At 34.0% G+C, this 14,804-nt stretch overlaps 1 protein-coding gene across 1 annotated transcript; it reads left to right on the top strand.

Annotated features, from left to right (window-relative positions):
• The first annotated feature begins 5,030 nt into the window (after positions 1 to 5,030).
• Positions 5,031 to 5,963, top strand: LOC109678780 (olfactory receptor 7G2-like). The gene has a single exon (XM_020154227.2). It carries the CDS (start codon positions 5,031 to 5,033, stop codon positions 5,961 to 5,963), a length of 933 nt encoding a protein of 310 aa, XP_020009816.2.
• Positions 5,964 to 14,804: the final 8,841 nt, after the last annotated feature.

Genomic DNA, 14,804 nt, shown 5'->3' with positions numbered 1-14,804 from the left:
CTCAATTTAACAAAGAATGTATATGATGAAATCATAGTCATTACTCTAATAGTGAAAAATTGAAATAATTTCCTCTAAAGTCATGAACAAGACAGGAATTCCCCTATGTTCATGCTTATTCAATATAGCCATGGAATTCTTAGTGAGAGCATAAGGCAAGAGAATGAAATGAAATAGGGAAGAAAGAAGTCAATTCATCCCTGCATGCACATAATATGATCTTATACATAAAAGACCCTAAAAACTCCACCAAAGAACTCCTAGAGCTAATAAACACTGTTGTAAAAGTAGCAGGATATAAAATTAGCATATACAAATCAGTATCATTTCTAGATATCAAAAATAGTAGACTGAGAAAGAAATCTGTGAAGTAATTTCATTTACAATAGTCTCAAAAACTAAAATCCTTAGGAATAACTGTAACTAAGGGGTTGAAGACCTATATAAAGAAAACTATAAAAACTTGAATCAAGAAATTAAAGACAACAGAAGATGGAATGATTGCTTATGCTCATGAACAGGCAGAATTAGTATCCTGATCATGGTTATTCTACCAAATTCAATGAACAGATTCATGAAATCCTCATCAAAACCCTAATGGCATTCTTCATAGGTATAGAAAAATCAATCCTAAAATTCATATGAAAGCACAAAAGACCCTGAGTAGTCAAAGAAATCCAGAGCACAAAGGGCAACCATTGGAAGTGTCATAATACTGAACTTCAAACATTCTGTACATGAAAACAACATGGCACTGGCACAAAAACTATTATAAAGACAAATGGAACAGAACAGAAGACCCAAAATTAATCCCCTACAGCTTCAATCATTTGATTTTGACAAGCTATTCAAAAACATGGATTGTGGAAAACATGGCCCTTGAAACAAACGGTGCTGGTAAAACAGATTTTCTACATGCAAAAACTGAATCCAAACACCTACCTTTCACTGTGTAGGAAAATAAATTTGAAATGGATAAAATATCTTAATGTAAGACCTGAAAATTTTAAACACTTCCAGTAAAGTAGAGTGCAAACGCTTGCACTCTAATACATGTTCAATTTATACTTATATGCATATACGATATTGCTTATATTTGTATTGGGCCTATATTCCACATATGAGAGGAAACATGCAACCTTTTGTTTTCTGAACACAGCTAACACCACTTCAAAAGAAATTTATTGCCTCTGCCCATATATTCCAGTGCATTCCCTCCTCTTTCCTGCACAAGTTTCAAAACCTAAACATACATCTGACATATGCTCCAGCAATACCACTCCTAGGAATATAAAAGAAAGAATGCAACTCACATTATTGCAAAGGGACCTACACACCCATGTTTATTGCAGCAATATTTACAATAGTCAAATTATGGAAACAGGCAAGATGCCCCACTACTGAAAAATGGATTAAGAAAATGTGGTATTTAGACACAATGGAATTTTATTCAGTCACAAAGAGGAATGAAATTTTGTCATTTGCAAGTAAATGGATAGAACTTGAGAACATCACCTGGATGCCAACATGAAAGAAAGACATTCAGTTTCCTGTGTGTGAAGGTGAAGATTAAAGTTCTGTTCTCAGGAATACAGAGAGTAAAACACTGCCACCTGTGGAGAATTGATAGGTCCTGAAAATAAAGTTGGGTGTGTTACCTACTGATATAGTCAAGGGTATTGAATGGTGATCACAGGCAGTCTGTTTGCAGTCTTAGTGGTCATTGGGTCTCTAATATCCACATCCTCCTTAGCAAAATTCTCTGAGTCTCATGTGATTACAGGGCTGCACTAAAAATCAGATGGTTGTATGTTGATTTTGAATATTGCTACATTTCTGAATCATTTTGGTGGAGTTTTTATGATTTTCTATGCATCGAATCATATCACATGCAATACCACAATTTGTCTTCCTTGTTTCTTAATTGTACTCATTTTCTTTCTACTGTTTAAGCATCCTTGTTAAAATTTCTATTATCAAATATAATAAGAATTGTTACTGTGGATACCTTTGTCTTGTTCTTGACCTTTGAGGAAATGTTTTCAGATTTTAACATCTGTGTGATGCTGGCTATGGGTCTGCCATATATAGCCTTAATTATGTCACAGTATGATCCTTCTATACTAAGTTTGTTCATGAATTTTGTCATAAAAGGATGTTGAGTTTTATAGTTAACATAATGCAACTTGCTTTATTTCAAATAGACCACATTAATGCTACCAAATAAAAATTGACATTTTAAAATTGATTTCCCATAATATGTTAGAATCATTGAATATAATTTGAATTAGCAGAGTCTCTGTTACAGGAGCCACTCACAGTATCATTACTCATTTATTGTAATTTTTATTCATTATTCCATGCATTTAAAGAAGTAATCTACATATCTACATAGTTTAAAAAATTATAGCTACAAGTGTAAATATGCTAGCAATCTTTCTTTTTTTAGGATAGCAGTAAGGCAGTCTAGAATTGAATAAAAGTGCCAGGCGGTGTTGAGGTGTCAAAAATACTTTAAGTGAATGTTAACTTAAATGGGGATGAAGGAAGGTTTCAATTTTGCCTCTCTAGTGGAGAAAATCAGGCAAATATAAGTTCTTAATCACTTATTCTGGCACCATGAGGATTTGTGCTGCCCTGTAATCACAGGAGACTCAGAGAGTTTTACTAATGAGGATGTGAATATTAAAGACCCAAGGGACCACCAAGATTGTAACCTGCTTGTGATCATCATTCAATACCCTTGACCATATCAGTAGGTAACACATCCAACCTTAGTTTCAGGAACTATCCATTGTCCACAAGACACAGGTGTTTTCCTCTCTTTCTGTGTTCCTGAGAACAGCACTGTCATTTTCTCCTTCACACACAGGGAACTGAACGTCTTTCATTAGTGTTGGCATCCAGGTAATCTGAAATTTACTACTTTTGTAATTTGTCAATGGTGACTCATGTTTGTCTTTCAGTCTGTTACACAGCCATAACATGAAAATATGAGAAAGATGAGTTACTTTTAAGTTGACTGCCTAATCTTTCCTTATCTCCTTTTTTCCCCTCTTTTTGCTTCTTCTTATGCACTATTTGCATACTAATCTATCACTTGAACTTAAATTCCAAGGACCTCTTTCTTCCAGACAGCAACTTATTCTGTCTAAGCTTTGTAGAATATTCTAGAATACACCAACCTTTACTTTATTTGGCAATGGTCAATTGTATATGAATAGCTTATTCTTACCTTTCTATTTCTTTTTCATTATTTCCACTTGTAGTGAAAATATTTCACTGACACCATTTATATTTATTAATATTATGAATGAGAACAAGTAGAGAAAAAAAGCAGATATTATGACTACACACTAGTCCACCTATCTGCCTATTTTCATGAAGTATTTAAAGATTAAAACTCAGAATAGAAGAAAAAAAATGCATGCATGTTTTCAGAAATAGTCGATGATATATTGCCATCAGATTTCTTAATTGAAATTCATATGCATCAGGACAATATATATTTTATATTCTACCATATTCTTTTTACAAAGGGAAACATATTTTAAATTCAATCATTCTTCACATGTTATTCTATATTATGCACATTTTATATTTGATTTCTCTCAGAGCATATGTGTATATGCCATAATAAATATGTCTATTAGTTGGAAAAACGATAAATGCATTGTGATGGTATAAGATAAGATAGTTGAAGTTAATGAGCCACAGAAACCATGTACTAAGATGGAGGAGTAATTAAACATACTATTTAAATTTGAGAAAATAACATGGACAGTACATCAAGTTTTAAAACACGAAACAGTAACACAGTTTGCTAATACAATCAGTTAATGTATTGAAAGCCCAAGAGAATGACAAATACTCACTTCTTTAGAGTTGTTCTCTTGGAAAAGGAAAAATGCATAACCTTCAAAGATGGAGAATATGGAAAAGTAAATATGCATTGTTTTATTTTAACAGTACCTAATACAAATATTGTGGCATAAATTAATTTAATTTTTACTGGTATGCACCTTATTCTTTTTCATTTTTACCATTTTTGAATGAATGACATATTTTGTAAGAAAGTAAATTTTACTATGTATGATAGTTTAAAACTTAACTCCATTATAACATAGATATCTTTTAGGCAAATTGCTTATTAATCTAAGGTTTTATTATTTGTGTTGCTACATGTGGGTGTAACTTATTTTACTAGTAGACTTATTCTTGTACAATGGTGAGAAACAGACATTCATACCAACAATGTTCATTTACTTTTTCACTTTCTATGCTTCTTTACATATATAAAATTCTCAGTGGGTGTCTTATTACAACATTTTCCCCAAAGTTTTCATTGGTCATACTAAAGATTTTCCATCTATCAATCATTTTCCTAAATTTTGTTCCACCTTTCACATACCTTCTGTAATGAACTGTACCAGGGATTCTGGCTCTCTTCCTGACATAATAGAACAAAAATAGAAACAGGTACTTTGTCTTTTCATTGCTTATGCTTACAAGATTCCTATAAGGTTTAATAAAGGTTTCTCGTATTATGAATAAGGAGAATTAGGCTACTCACACAACAGAAATTTTTCTTAGTAGAACTAAGCAATAAAAATAGATTCAAATTCATGTCTGTCTCCATTTAAAAGTCAATTTGTGCTATTTTGATTTAGACTTAATATAGTAAAATTTTTGTTTGCATAGTGGCTTGAGATTTGGGTAATTTCAAGGGAAAATTCTATATAGCATATGCACTTTATTCTTATTCATTTCAAAAATGTAAGAAAAGAGAATTAATTCAGGTAGTAAAATTTGAACCACCAAGCAGTGTAGTAAAGAATACTGAAATAAAAATAGCTAAAGAAAAGAGAGAGACAGACAGAGAGAGAGAGAGAGAGAGAGAGGAAAAACACATAGGAAGATGAATAATATTCACATTGCAAAGCAGATGTAAGAGTTTTATTAAATAATGAGTTCTATTCATTTGTTTTTTGTCCCATCACTTGTATTTTATCATCAGCCTCCCAAACAACATGGTTTCAGGAAACCAAACAGGTATCATGGAATTTCTCCTCCTGGGACTCTCAGAGGATCCAGACTTGCAGTCCATTCTCTTTGGATTTTTCCTGTCCATGTATCTGGTCACAGTGCTTGGGAATCTGCTCATCATCCTGGCTATCACCTCTGACTCTCACCTTCATACCCCCATGTACATCTTTCTCTCTAATCTCTCATCCACTGACATCTGTTTCAGCACCAGCACAGTCCCCAAGATGCTGGTGAACATGAAGAGGCAGAGCAAAACCATCAGTTATACAGGCTGTCTCACCCAGGTCTGCTTTGTCCTCATTTTTGCTGGATTGGAAAACTTTCTCCTTGCAGCAATGGCTTATGATCGTTATGTGGCCATCTGCTTTCCCCTTAGTTATACAGTCATCATGAAACCTTGTCTGTGTACTTTATTGATTTTGTTCTCCTTGTTCATTAGCATTGGGGATGCCCTGCTGCACAGTCTGATGATGTTACGGCTGTCCTTCTGCACAGATTTTGAAATCCCCCACTTCTTCTGTGAACTTGACCAGGTTATCAAGCTTGCCTGTTCTGATACTCTCATCAATAATATCTTGGTGTATACAGTGACTAGCTTATTGGGTGGTGTTCCTCTCCTTGGAATTATTTTCTCTTACCTTAAAATTGTCTCCTGTATCCTGGGAATGCCATCAGCAGGGAGAAGGTATAAGGTTTTTTCCACCTGTGGATCTCATCTCTTTATTGTTTCCTTGTTCTATGGAACAGCCTTTGGTGTATACATTAGTTCTGCACTTGCTGAAACATCCAGGATTACTGCAGTGGCTTCATTAATGTATACTGTAGTCCCTCCAATGATGAACCCATTTATCTACAGCTTGAGGAACAGGGACATGAAAGAAGCCTTGAGGAAATTAATCAGAAGATCTTCTTTTTGACTGTGTTGTGTCTTTGGACGTGGCCTTTTAGAATGCCTCAAGTTCGAAGTGAGCCAAATGGGGATCTCTTCACTACCAATTTCTTTTGGCAGGAGGAGTAAATATCATAATGACTAAGGATGTTTCTACTCAGGATTGGGAACTGACTTTGTTCTGTACTGGCATTGGGAGTCTTGAAAATTCATGTGATGTTTCTTAACTATTTGAATGTGAGTTTCTACAAGACCATGGGCAATGATAATGTGAATGGTCTAATAATAATCTTATGAGTGTCCCCGATGAGTGTGTTATAGCTGTTGAAAAGACACTTAGCACAATTCTAGCAAACAGTAAATATTCAATGTATTTTTTGTTATCATATTCCATACCAATACCTTTATTTTGGACCTGTATGCCTTTTGATTTCATACATTTATTTATACATATGCATCACAATTTAACTTCACTGATTTGTGTTTTGATATATTTCAACATTTTTGGTAGAGCCACTAATGTGATATGTTTTTGTGATTTTTAATCATAATTTTGACTACAGTTTTCTGTTTTGATTCCTCATCATTGAATATTTGCTAAGGGTGACTTTAATATTTCCCTTCTAGCTTGTAATTTTAAGAATGTTCACTGTTTATTCATCTCACATGAATTCAACAAAATGAAATGTTTGAATAAAATTAATTCAGTTTCTGCAAACTTAGAAGACCTTTGTCATAGGTTGGAGATGTTGTGTGTAAAGATAGAAAGAAGGAAGAAGAAAGTCATCTTTAAAGTATCACTGAGAGTCAGTGGTTCCTACGAAAATCAAGGGATTGCTCAGGAAGACATCTGTTCTTACCAGCCTTGGGATCGATTGCATTCACCACCAACTCTTCAGAACAGCTCCAAGACAAGCAAGGTGGAATCTTTCTATAATTCAATCTACTTGGAAGGCAGATATAGGGGAATACAGAAACACAAGACCTAGCTAAAGACAAATTAAACAAAAATAGCTGGAATGCTGATCAAGTGATAAATTGCTTGTCTAGCAAGTACAAGGCCAAGATTAAACCCCAGTACTTTCTGTCAAGTAAGAGTTGAAGCTAACATATGATACTTGTGTCTTGTTTTTAAGATATAATAGTGTTATGGTGTGTCAGGAGTACACTTTTATCCTGTGGATTTTGAAAGATATATAACATTAAAAATAAATAAATTTGATGAAGAAGTAGTCCTTGCATGTAATTTAATTTTATATATTTAAGAGACACAAAATGAAATTATTATTATAGCCAAGTAAACTTGCAAATTCATTTTGCAGAGTTTTTTGTATTGTTTAGTTAAATGTGGTAAACCCATTTAGCTGTGGTTTTTCTTCCTATGATTTTAGCTCTGTAGTCAACTATAATCTGCAAATATTAAATAGAAACTTTTGGAAATATTCTTAAGAAATTTGTTGTGTATTATGCCCCTGATGTATCTTTCCTAGACTTCTGTTTTGATCTGTGAAAACAAAAACCTCATTCATTCATACATGACTGGAAATAAGGGACTGTATGCTGTGCTCTCTCAAAATCCTCCTTTACCTTTTAAAATGCTTTTATTAGTATATGATAGCTATGTAGACTGTTTAATTGTGACATTTCCATATACACACATATTGTACAGTGATTTGGTTCAATCTCTCCATCATTCTTCCTCATTTCCTTCTCCCCTTCAAAAAATAACATTGACAGACTTCAATGTTCCATATTCATACATGTATAGAAAGTACCTTAACCATATTATCCACTTTAACCTCTTCATTAACCTCCTCCTGCTGCTATTACCCTCCCCCTTAAGGTGTCTTGTTTTACATTTCCATCCTTCATTGTTCAAGTGTTTGCTCATTGTTCAGTGGAATTTTGCCTTGGAATCTTCCCTATAAATGTATTGTACATTTATCCATCTAACCCTCTCTATTACTCTTCTTTACCATTTCCACTACCCTGTATTGCTCCACAGCAATTAATTGTGTCTTTTCCTACACAGATGTGATGTATTATAATATTATTCACTGTCTGTCAATCTTTGTTTCTCTTCATCCTTCCTTAGTCTCCCTGAACACTCCCACTTCTAGGAACATATTTTGTATGTATATGTATATATATATATATATTGCAATATATATGCAATTCATATATTTTAAGTTAAACACTGCTCAGAGTAGATACTCTGAAATATAATGTAAATATATGGTAATGCTTATATTAGTATTTGGATCTTTCTTCAACATATGAGAGGAAATATGTGACCCTTGTCTTTCCGAACTTGGCTTACTTCACTTAAGATGATGTTTCCTATTTTCATCCATTTACCTGTGAATGACAAAATTTCATTTTTCCTTATGGTTGAAAAATATTCCATTATATATGTACATATACATATATCTATCACATTGTCTTAATCCACTCATCATCAAAACCCTACTTTATAACATGCAGTATACTAAAGTGCAATGAAATACCATAACTTATTCCTCCTAGCTATTTATAATTTTGTACCTATTGACTGATCTTACCTTATCTCTTCCTCCTCCCTGCCTTCTCCAGACTTAGGTAACCACTATATCATATTACATTAACTTTTTTGTGTTGCTGGAGTTTGACCTCTTGGACTTCAAATGTTCTATCACTTGATCCACGCCCCTAGCTCTTTTTTGTTTGGTTATTCTTGAGATAGGTTCTCGAATTTATGCATAGGTCAGGTTGTACAGCAATCATCCTATTTAATCTTTTCGAATAGCTTGGATGATGGGTATATGCCACCATAGCAGGCTTTTTTTGGTTAGGACAGACTCATGCAGATTTTTTGCACAAATTGCTCTCCATGGGGATGCTCTCAAAACCCACTGGGAGCTACCTAAGCCCCATTTCTGAAGTTGTGTGGAATACAGGCTTGAGCCCCCACGCCTATCCTAAATTTACATTTATACAATTATCACACCAACACATGAAGTCATATTTCAAATTGAGTTGGATTTTTCCTGCTCATTTTAAAACATTATCAGTACTTGACAAATGATTCCCTTATGTACTGTATCACTTTAATTTTTATTACCTGCCTTTAACCAGAGTATATGGAAAATTACAGATATGAACAACTCATATGTTTTAAGTTGAACAGTGTTCAGAGAATATACTGTGAAATGTAATTACACCTTAACCTGTGCTAAAAATCTGACTGTATTGGGTCCAGCTGTGTACCATTTCACAAATGATTTCAATCTTAATGCTCCAGTTCATTGATCTCCATAGAAGAGAACAACAGTTAATGAACTTTTATGGATATGTCTGAGAAGAACAAAATTTACAGAAGCTTAATCAGTTAGAAAAGGGCTAGCAAGGAACAGATCATATGCAGAGACTAGATTCAGTCTATTCCTGTGGTTAGGGCAATGTGGGTTCTATAAAATAGGAAAACCCACTTTGAGGAAAATGTACTGAATATTCATCTTTGGTTAAGTAGTTACTGAGATGTTTCCTAAAAAACACCTTCCTTCTGAGGTCATGTTAGAATGCCCTCTACTTATTTTCCTTATTTGCAAAATTCTCATAATCATATTATCTAAATAGCTTGACATGATTTTGTGACACTTTTACTTCATTAGTAAATATGCTGTCATTTCTCAAAGGAAAGAAACTAAACTTTATGTACTGAGAACATACTAAGTATTATTGTACTTATATTTGAAGTATCATAAGATGTTTGAATGTTCATGTCAAGTTACTATGAAAATTATGAAACAAATTAGATAACTTGCAGGAAATGGAGAAATTCCTAGACACATGTAATCCATCAAGATTGATTCATGAAGACATAGAAAATAGAACCTACTAATAACAGTTTAGGAAAGTAAATCAGTAAGGAAATGTCTCCCATCAAAGGAAATCCAGGACACACTTGATTTGGCAGTGACTTGTAGAAACCACTAAGAAAGAGCAATTGTTCACAAATTCCTTCAAAGACTGAAGATAATAGGAAATACTTTCACAAATCTTTAATGAGAGTACAATAATTCCCTCACCAAAGACAAAACACCCAACACAATAAAAGGAAACTCAATGCCAATGTTCTTGATGAACATAGATGTGAAAGCTCTTTAAAAAACTTAGCAAACCAAGTTCTATAAAATTTTGGGAGGATTTCACACATGGACAAGTTGGTCTTTATATCTACCATGCAAGGATTTTCAGCATATTCAATGATGGATGTATTGATTGATTGTTTGATTCAAATATCAAACTACCAAGAAAATGAACATGAAAATATTCATTCTAGGTTTTAGCAAGTGGTTCCCTAAGGGATCTTACATGAGAATCAGCTGGAAGACTTATAACAGCACAGAGGGCTGGCCCCACAGTGTTCCAGATTCATAATTTTGGACTTAGATTGACATAGGGAACTATGAAGACATTCCAAAATGTTGTGCTGTTAACCTTGGAACCAATATATATGAGGACACCTTGCCCATAAAATTGTCAATCTTATCACATGATTAAATAATTTTTCCATTGCATAGAGTAGAATTAATAAATTTTTATGGATTTACCTAGTTCTTTGTTAATCTACAGAGAGAACTAAAAGTTTCCAAGTCCATGAAACAAAATAGCATCTTCAGCAAGAGCTAGCTTTTCACAGACCTCTTTAATAACCTATATCATTTCTTTGTCCTATTGTTTGAATATTTAGCCCTTGATTTAATTTTTCTAATATGAATATTATCATAAATGATTCTAATACATATACATTACAATAAACTTATATCAACATAGCACTTATGGCATTTTATTACTGGGCACATTTCTCAGGACTTTACTAATATTGACTGATTTTATACTTTCAAAAGCTTTAAGAGTCAGGTACCTCCATGGCTCCCATTTCAGCCCAGATTTCATTTTAGGATAAAGGGAATGTGACTTAGTTATGGACACATGGATGCACTGAGACAACAAACCTTGATGCTATGACATAGTGGTTCAGGAATTTGAAGCCAAGAGACTGAGATTCAGAGCTGACTATCTACCACCACATAATGTGACCTCAAAGACTGCAGCATTAGTAATTTGGACAGGTTGATGTGGTTCTACCTCCTGCTTCTGAAAATCAACAAGTGATTCCTTCATTTTCAATGTCTCCCATTATAAAATGATTATGTAGCAAAAGACTGATTCAAACAAGGACACACACTTGTTTAGAGAATATAGTTCAGAAACTGGCATTTATAATGACTATTATTTCATGGGATATTAATTGTACACTCTTACTTATAGATAAAACACTAATCTCCTATAAGGATATGTTGCATGTTTCTTTCCCCAAAAAGCAAATGAGGAAAATGATGAAAAGTTCAGTCTTTAGATAAAATTGAACAATGTAAACATTTTTGTTGGTATGCCCTAAGCTGATTCCTAGGAGGAGAAATTTCAGTATCATAAATTTCTAGTCATCCTGGAAAGATGTAGAAAGAGGAAGGATAATGGAGACTGAAAATGGCACTGAGCAAATCACACTTGAACACTTCCAGAGTTGGCATAATTGAAGTAGAGTAATTATTTAATGAATACAAATAGATTTTAAAGGAACTCACATGTGCTAAGTGTGATTTCCTTATTATGGAAAATTATTAAGATAATCGAGTAAGGAAATGAGAGAGTAATTTGGGAACTTTGTTGTTGCCTTTCCCAACTTAGTCTGAGATAATCTGTCAGCACAAACTTGTGGTCTTTTGCTGTCTACCTGTTTCTGCCATTGTCCATCTCAAGGGCCATTCACTCACGGACATATCTTCCTTTCATATTGAATTCTAGTTCTTTTTCCCTAGGTATCTTTATAGTCAAAATCATTCTTACAAAGAGTATCCGGTATATATTGTTATGTTTTTATTTTAAGTATATTATATAATATATGCATATGTTGCAAATGCAAGTAATAATATAGTCATTGTAGCATAAATAATGCAAAAGTGAGTGCTGATAGATCAAGTAAGTTTGAACCTGATTTTGTGTACTATAAAGTGAAACTTCCAATTTATTATGTGCAATAATATTGGATTAGACATTGAAATGATATTTCACTGTTTCATTCAAAACAGTAGCATATATTATACACAAACATATTAACACAGATTACTGTTCTTAGATTTAATTTGTGTTTCTGGATTAACAATATCATGCAGACAATTGCAAGCCTTCAAAAAGGCAATTGACCTGTGCACATGGTACCATTGTGATTATAAGTAAAAATGTTTTACAGCTCATTTGTGGCCACAACAAATTTTGTTTTAATTGGGGAATATGCTACAATGATGAAGACGTGAAATTAATGTAAGAAAAATACAACAGTTCTATTGTTCAGAAAAGAAAATCCATAAAAGTAGTATCGCATAAACCTTTATTCTGAATTGCCATTATAGTGAATGGATGGTCTGCTTAGTCAAATGTGTTACAAAATAGAAATGAGTTTGGGTAATTGTCTCAAATTAAATGCTAAAAGAAATTTCTTGTTTTTTCTCTGTAAATTACAAAAAAAGGCATATAAAACTTTTACTGAAGCAAGGAGGGGTTTCAATATCAGGAGTATTGAACACATACCAAAGAAAATATTGACAAATTAAACAATGTGAAACCTACATGCTTGAGGGCATATAGTAAGCACTACAAAGTAAATACAAAAGTAGAGTCACTCCAGAAGACTAAATTAGCTATATATTCATATTTCAAGGACAACTATTCCAATAACAAAATAAAATCTATTTTGGAGTTGAGGATGAAACTTTATGCTTGGCTAGCATGGAAGAGACACTAAGGATCAATCCCCACAAAAGAATTATGAAGTATTTTAACACTTAAGCCTCTCAATGGAAATATCAAAAATAATGTTTAAAAAAACAGGAAAATTGATGGCACTTAATAGGGAAAAGGGATTCTTAATTTCATAGTAGTAGAAATGTGTGTTAATGAAATGCTATTCCACACCAATGATATTGTCAGAGTAAATGAAGTTATTTGTGGAACACCAGAAGTATTTAGTGGGAAGGTAAATTAGCTCAGTAATTTAGGAAAAGTCCTTAGAAGTACCAATCCATGGCAAGCTACACTGTGTCAGCCAACAATTCATCCCTATTAATTTTTATTACCTTCAAAAGTCACAGAGGATTTTTTCAAAAAGCTTAATTCAAAATATCACAATATAGACATCAAAATTTCATAAACACCAGATATTCTTATTCTAATGTCCCCAGGCACAAAATAAAAACATGAGCTATTAATAATAAACGAATAAAAACATGATTGATTCTTAAGTACAATGATGAGACTAGCTGGGCACTGGTGGCTAACACCTGTAGTCCTAACTATTCAGGAGGCAGAGATCAGGAGGATCGTGGTTCAAAGCCAGCCCAGGAAAACAGTTCACGAGACCCTATCTTGAAAAACCCTTCACAAAAATAGGGCTTTTGGAGTGTCTCAAGTGAAGGCCCTAAGTTCAATCCTCAGCACTGCAAAAAAAAATGATGACACTAACAAGAAGACATGAAATCAATCACTTAGTTAGAATTTAACACAGTCAAGGATGAGGATGTGCATCAAGTGGACAGTGCCTTCATGGCAAGTGCAAGACCCTGAGATCAAACCGCTGCACCATCAAAAAATTTTAACACAGTTAAACTACAGCATATTTATGAAGTACATTGTACAGGAATTTCCTCAAGGGTGATTGAAAGCATTACTGTCCTGTGAAAATGACAATATTAAGGGCCAATGATCAAGAGAGACAGAGAGAGGGAGGGAGAGAGGAGAAGGAAAGAAGAAGTGTAGCAGGAAGAAGAAAAGGATGAAGAAGAAAGGAATGTAGTAATGTAGATGTATGGAAAAGATAACTATAAATGTATTCAGGGAAGGACCCTAAATTTTCTTTCTCTGGAGTCAATATTGGGTGTCAAACTAGACAGCTGTATTTCCTAAAGTGACCACTTGTGGTGGACTGAAAGATGCTCACCTCTAGGTTATGGCATATTGTTCCCCTCTGAAGTCCTTTTAATGAAAAGCAATTCTCTTTTTTTAAATTCATTTATTCACATGTGCATACATTGTTTAGGTCATTTCTCCACACATCCCACCTCTCCCCACTATGTCCCCCTCTCACTCCCTCAGGTCCAGGTCAGTCCTGTTCTGCCCTTATCACTAATTTTGTTGAAGAAAAGAAACAAGCGTAATAAGGAATACAAAGCGTTTTAGTTCAGTTAAGGATACCTATACAGAAAGATTCCCCAAATTGTTTTTGTGTACCCATGTGTTACGACCCATGTTGATTCATCTCTCACTGATCTTTACACTGGTTCCTGATCCCCCTCTCATGATAACCTCTGTCGCTTTAAGGTTTCTGTGTTAGTTCCTCTGGTGTGGGGACATCAAATGCTTTCATGTTTTGGGTTTTCTACCTATTCCTATATCTCCCGTATGTGCTCTCCCCTTATCATGTGATCCAAGTCCAACCACATTGCTGCATTTGCCCTAGATTTAAAGTCTGCATATGAGGGAGAACATACGAAGTTTGGTCTTCTTAATCTGGTTCACCTCGCTCAGAATAATGTTCTCCAGTTCCGTCTATTTACTTGCAAATGATAAGATTTCATTCTTCTTCACAGCTGAGTAAAATTCCATTGTGTACAAGTACTACATTTTCTTGATGCACTCATCAGTAGTAGGGCATCTTGTTTGTTTCCATAATGTGGCTACTGTGAATTGTACTGCAATAAACATGGGTGTGCAGGTGCCTGTGGAGTAACCTGTGTTGCATTCCTTTGGGCATATACCCAGGAGTGGGATT

This window comes from Castor canadensis, chromosome 14, assembly GCF_047511655.1.
Source record: "Castor canadensis chromosome 14, mCasCan1.hap1v2, whole genome shotgun sequence".
Taxonomy (NCBI): Eukaryota; Metazoa; Chordata; class Mammalia; order Rodentia; family Castoridae; genus Castor; species Castor canadensis.
The sequence above is the reverse complement of the archived record's forward strand: the minus strand, read 5'-3'. Positions and strand labels throughout refer to the sequence as shown.

Bases quoted from the DNA above. Each gene is read 5' to 3' on its own strand.
- LOC109678780 (XM_020154227.2), top strand. From the start codon at position 5,031: ATGGTTTCAGGAAACCAAACAGGTATCATGGAATTTCTCCTCCTGGGA.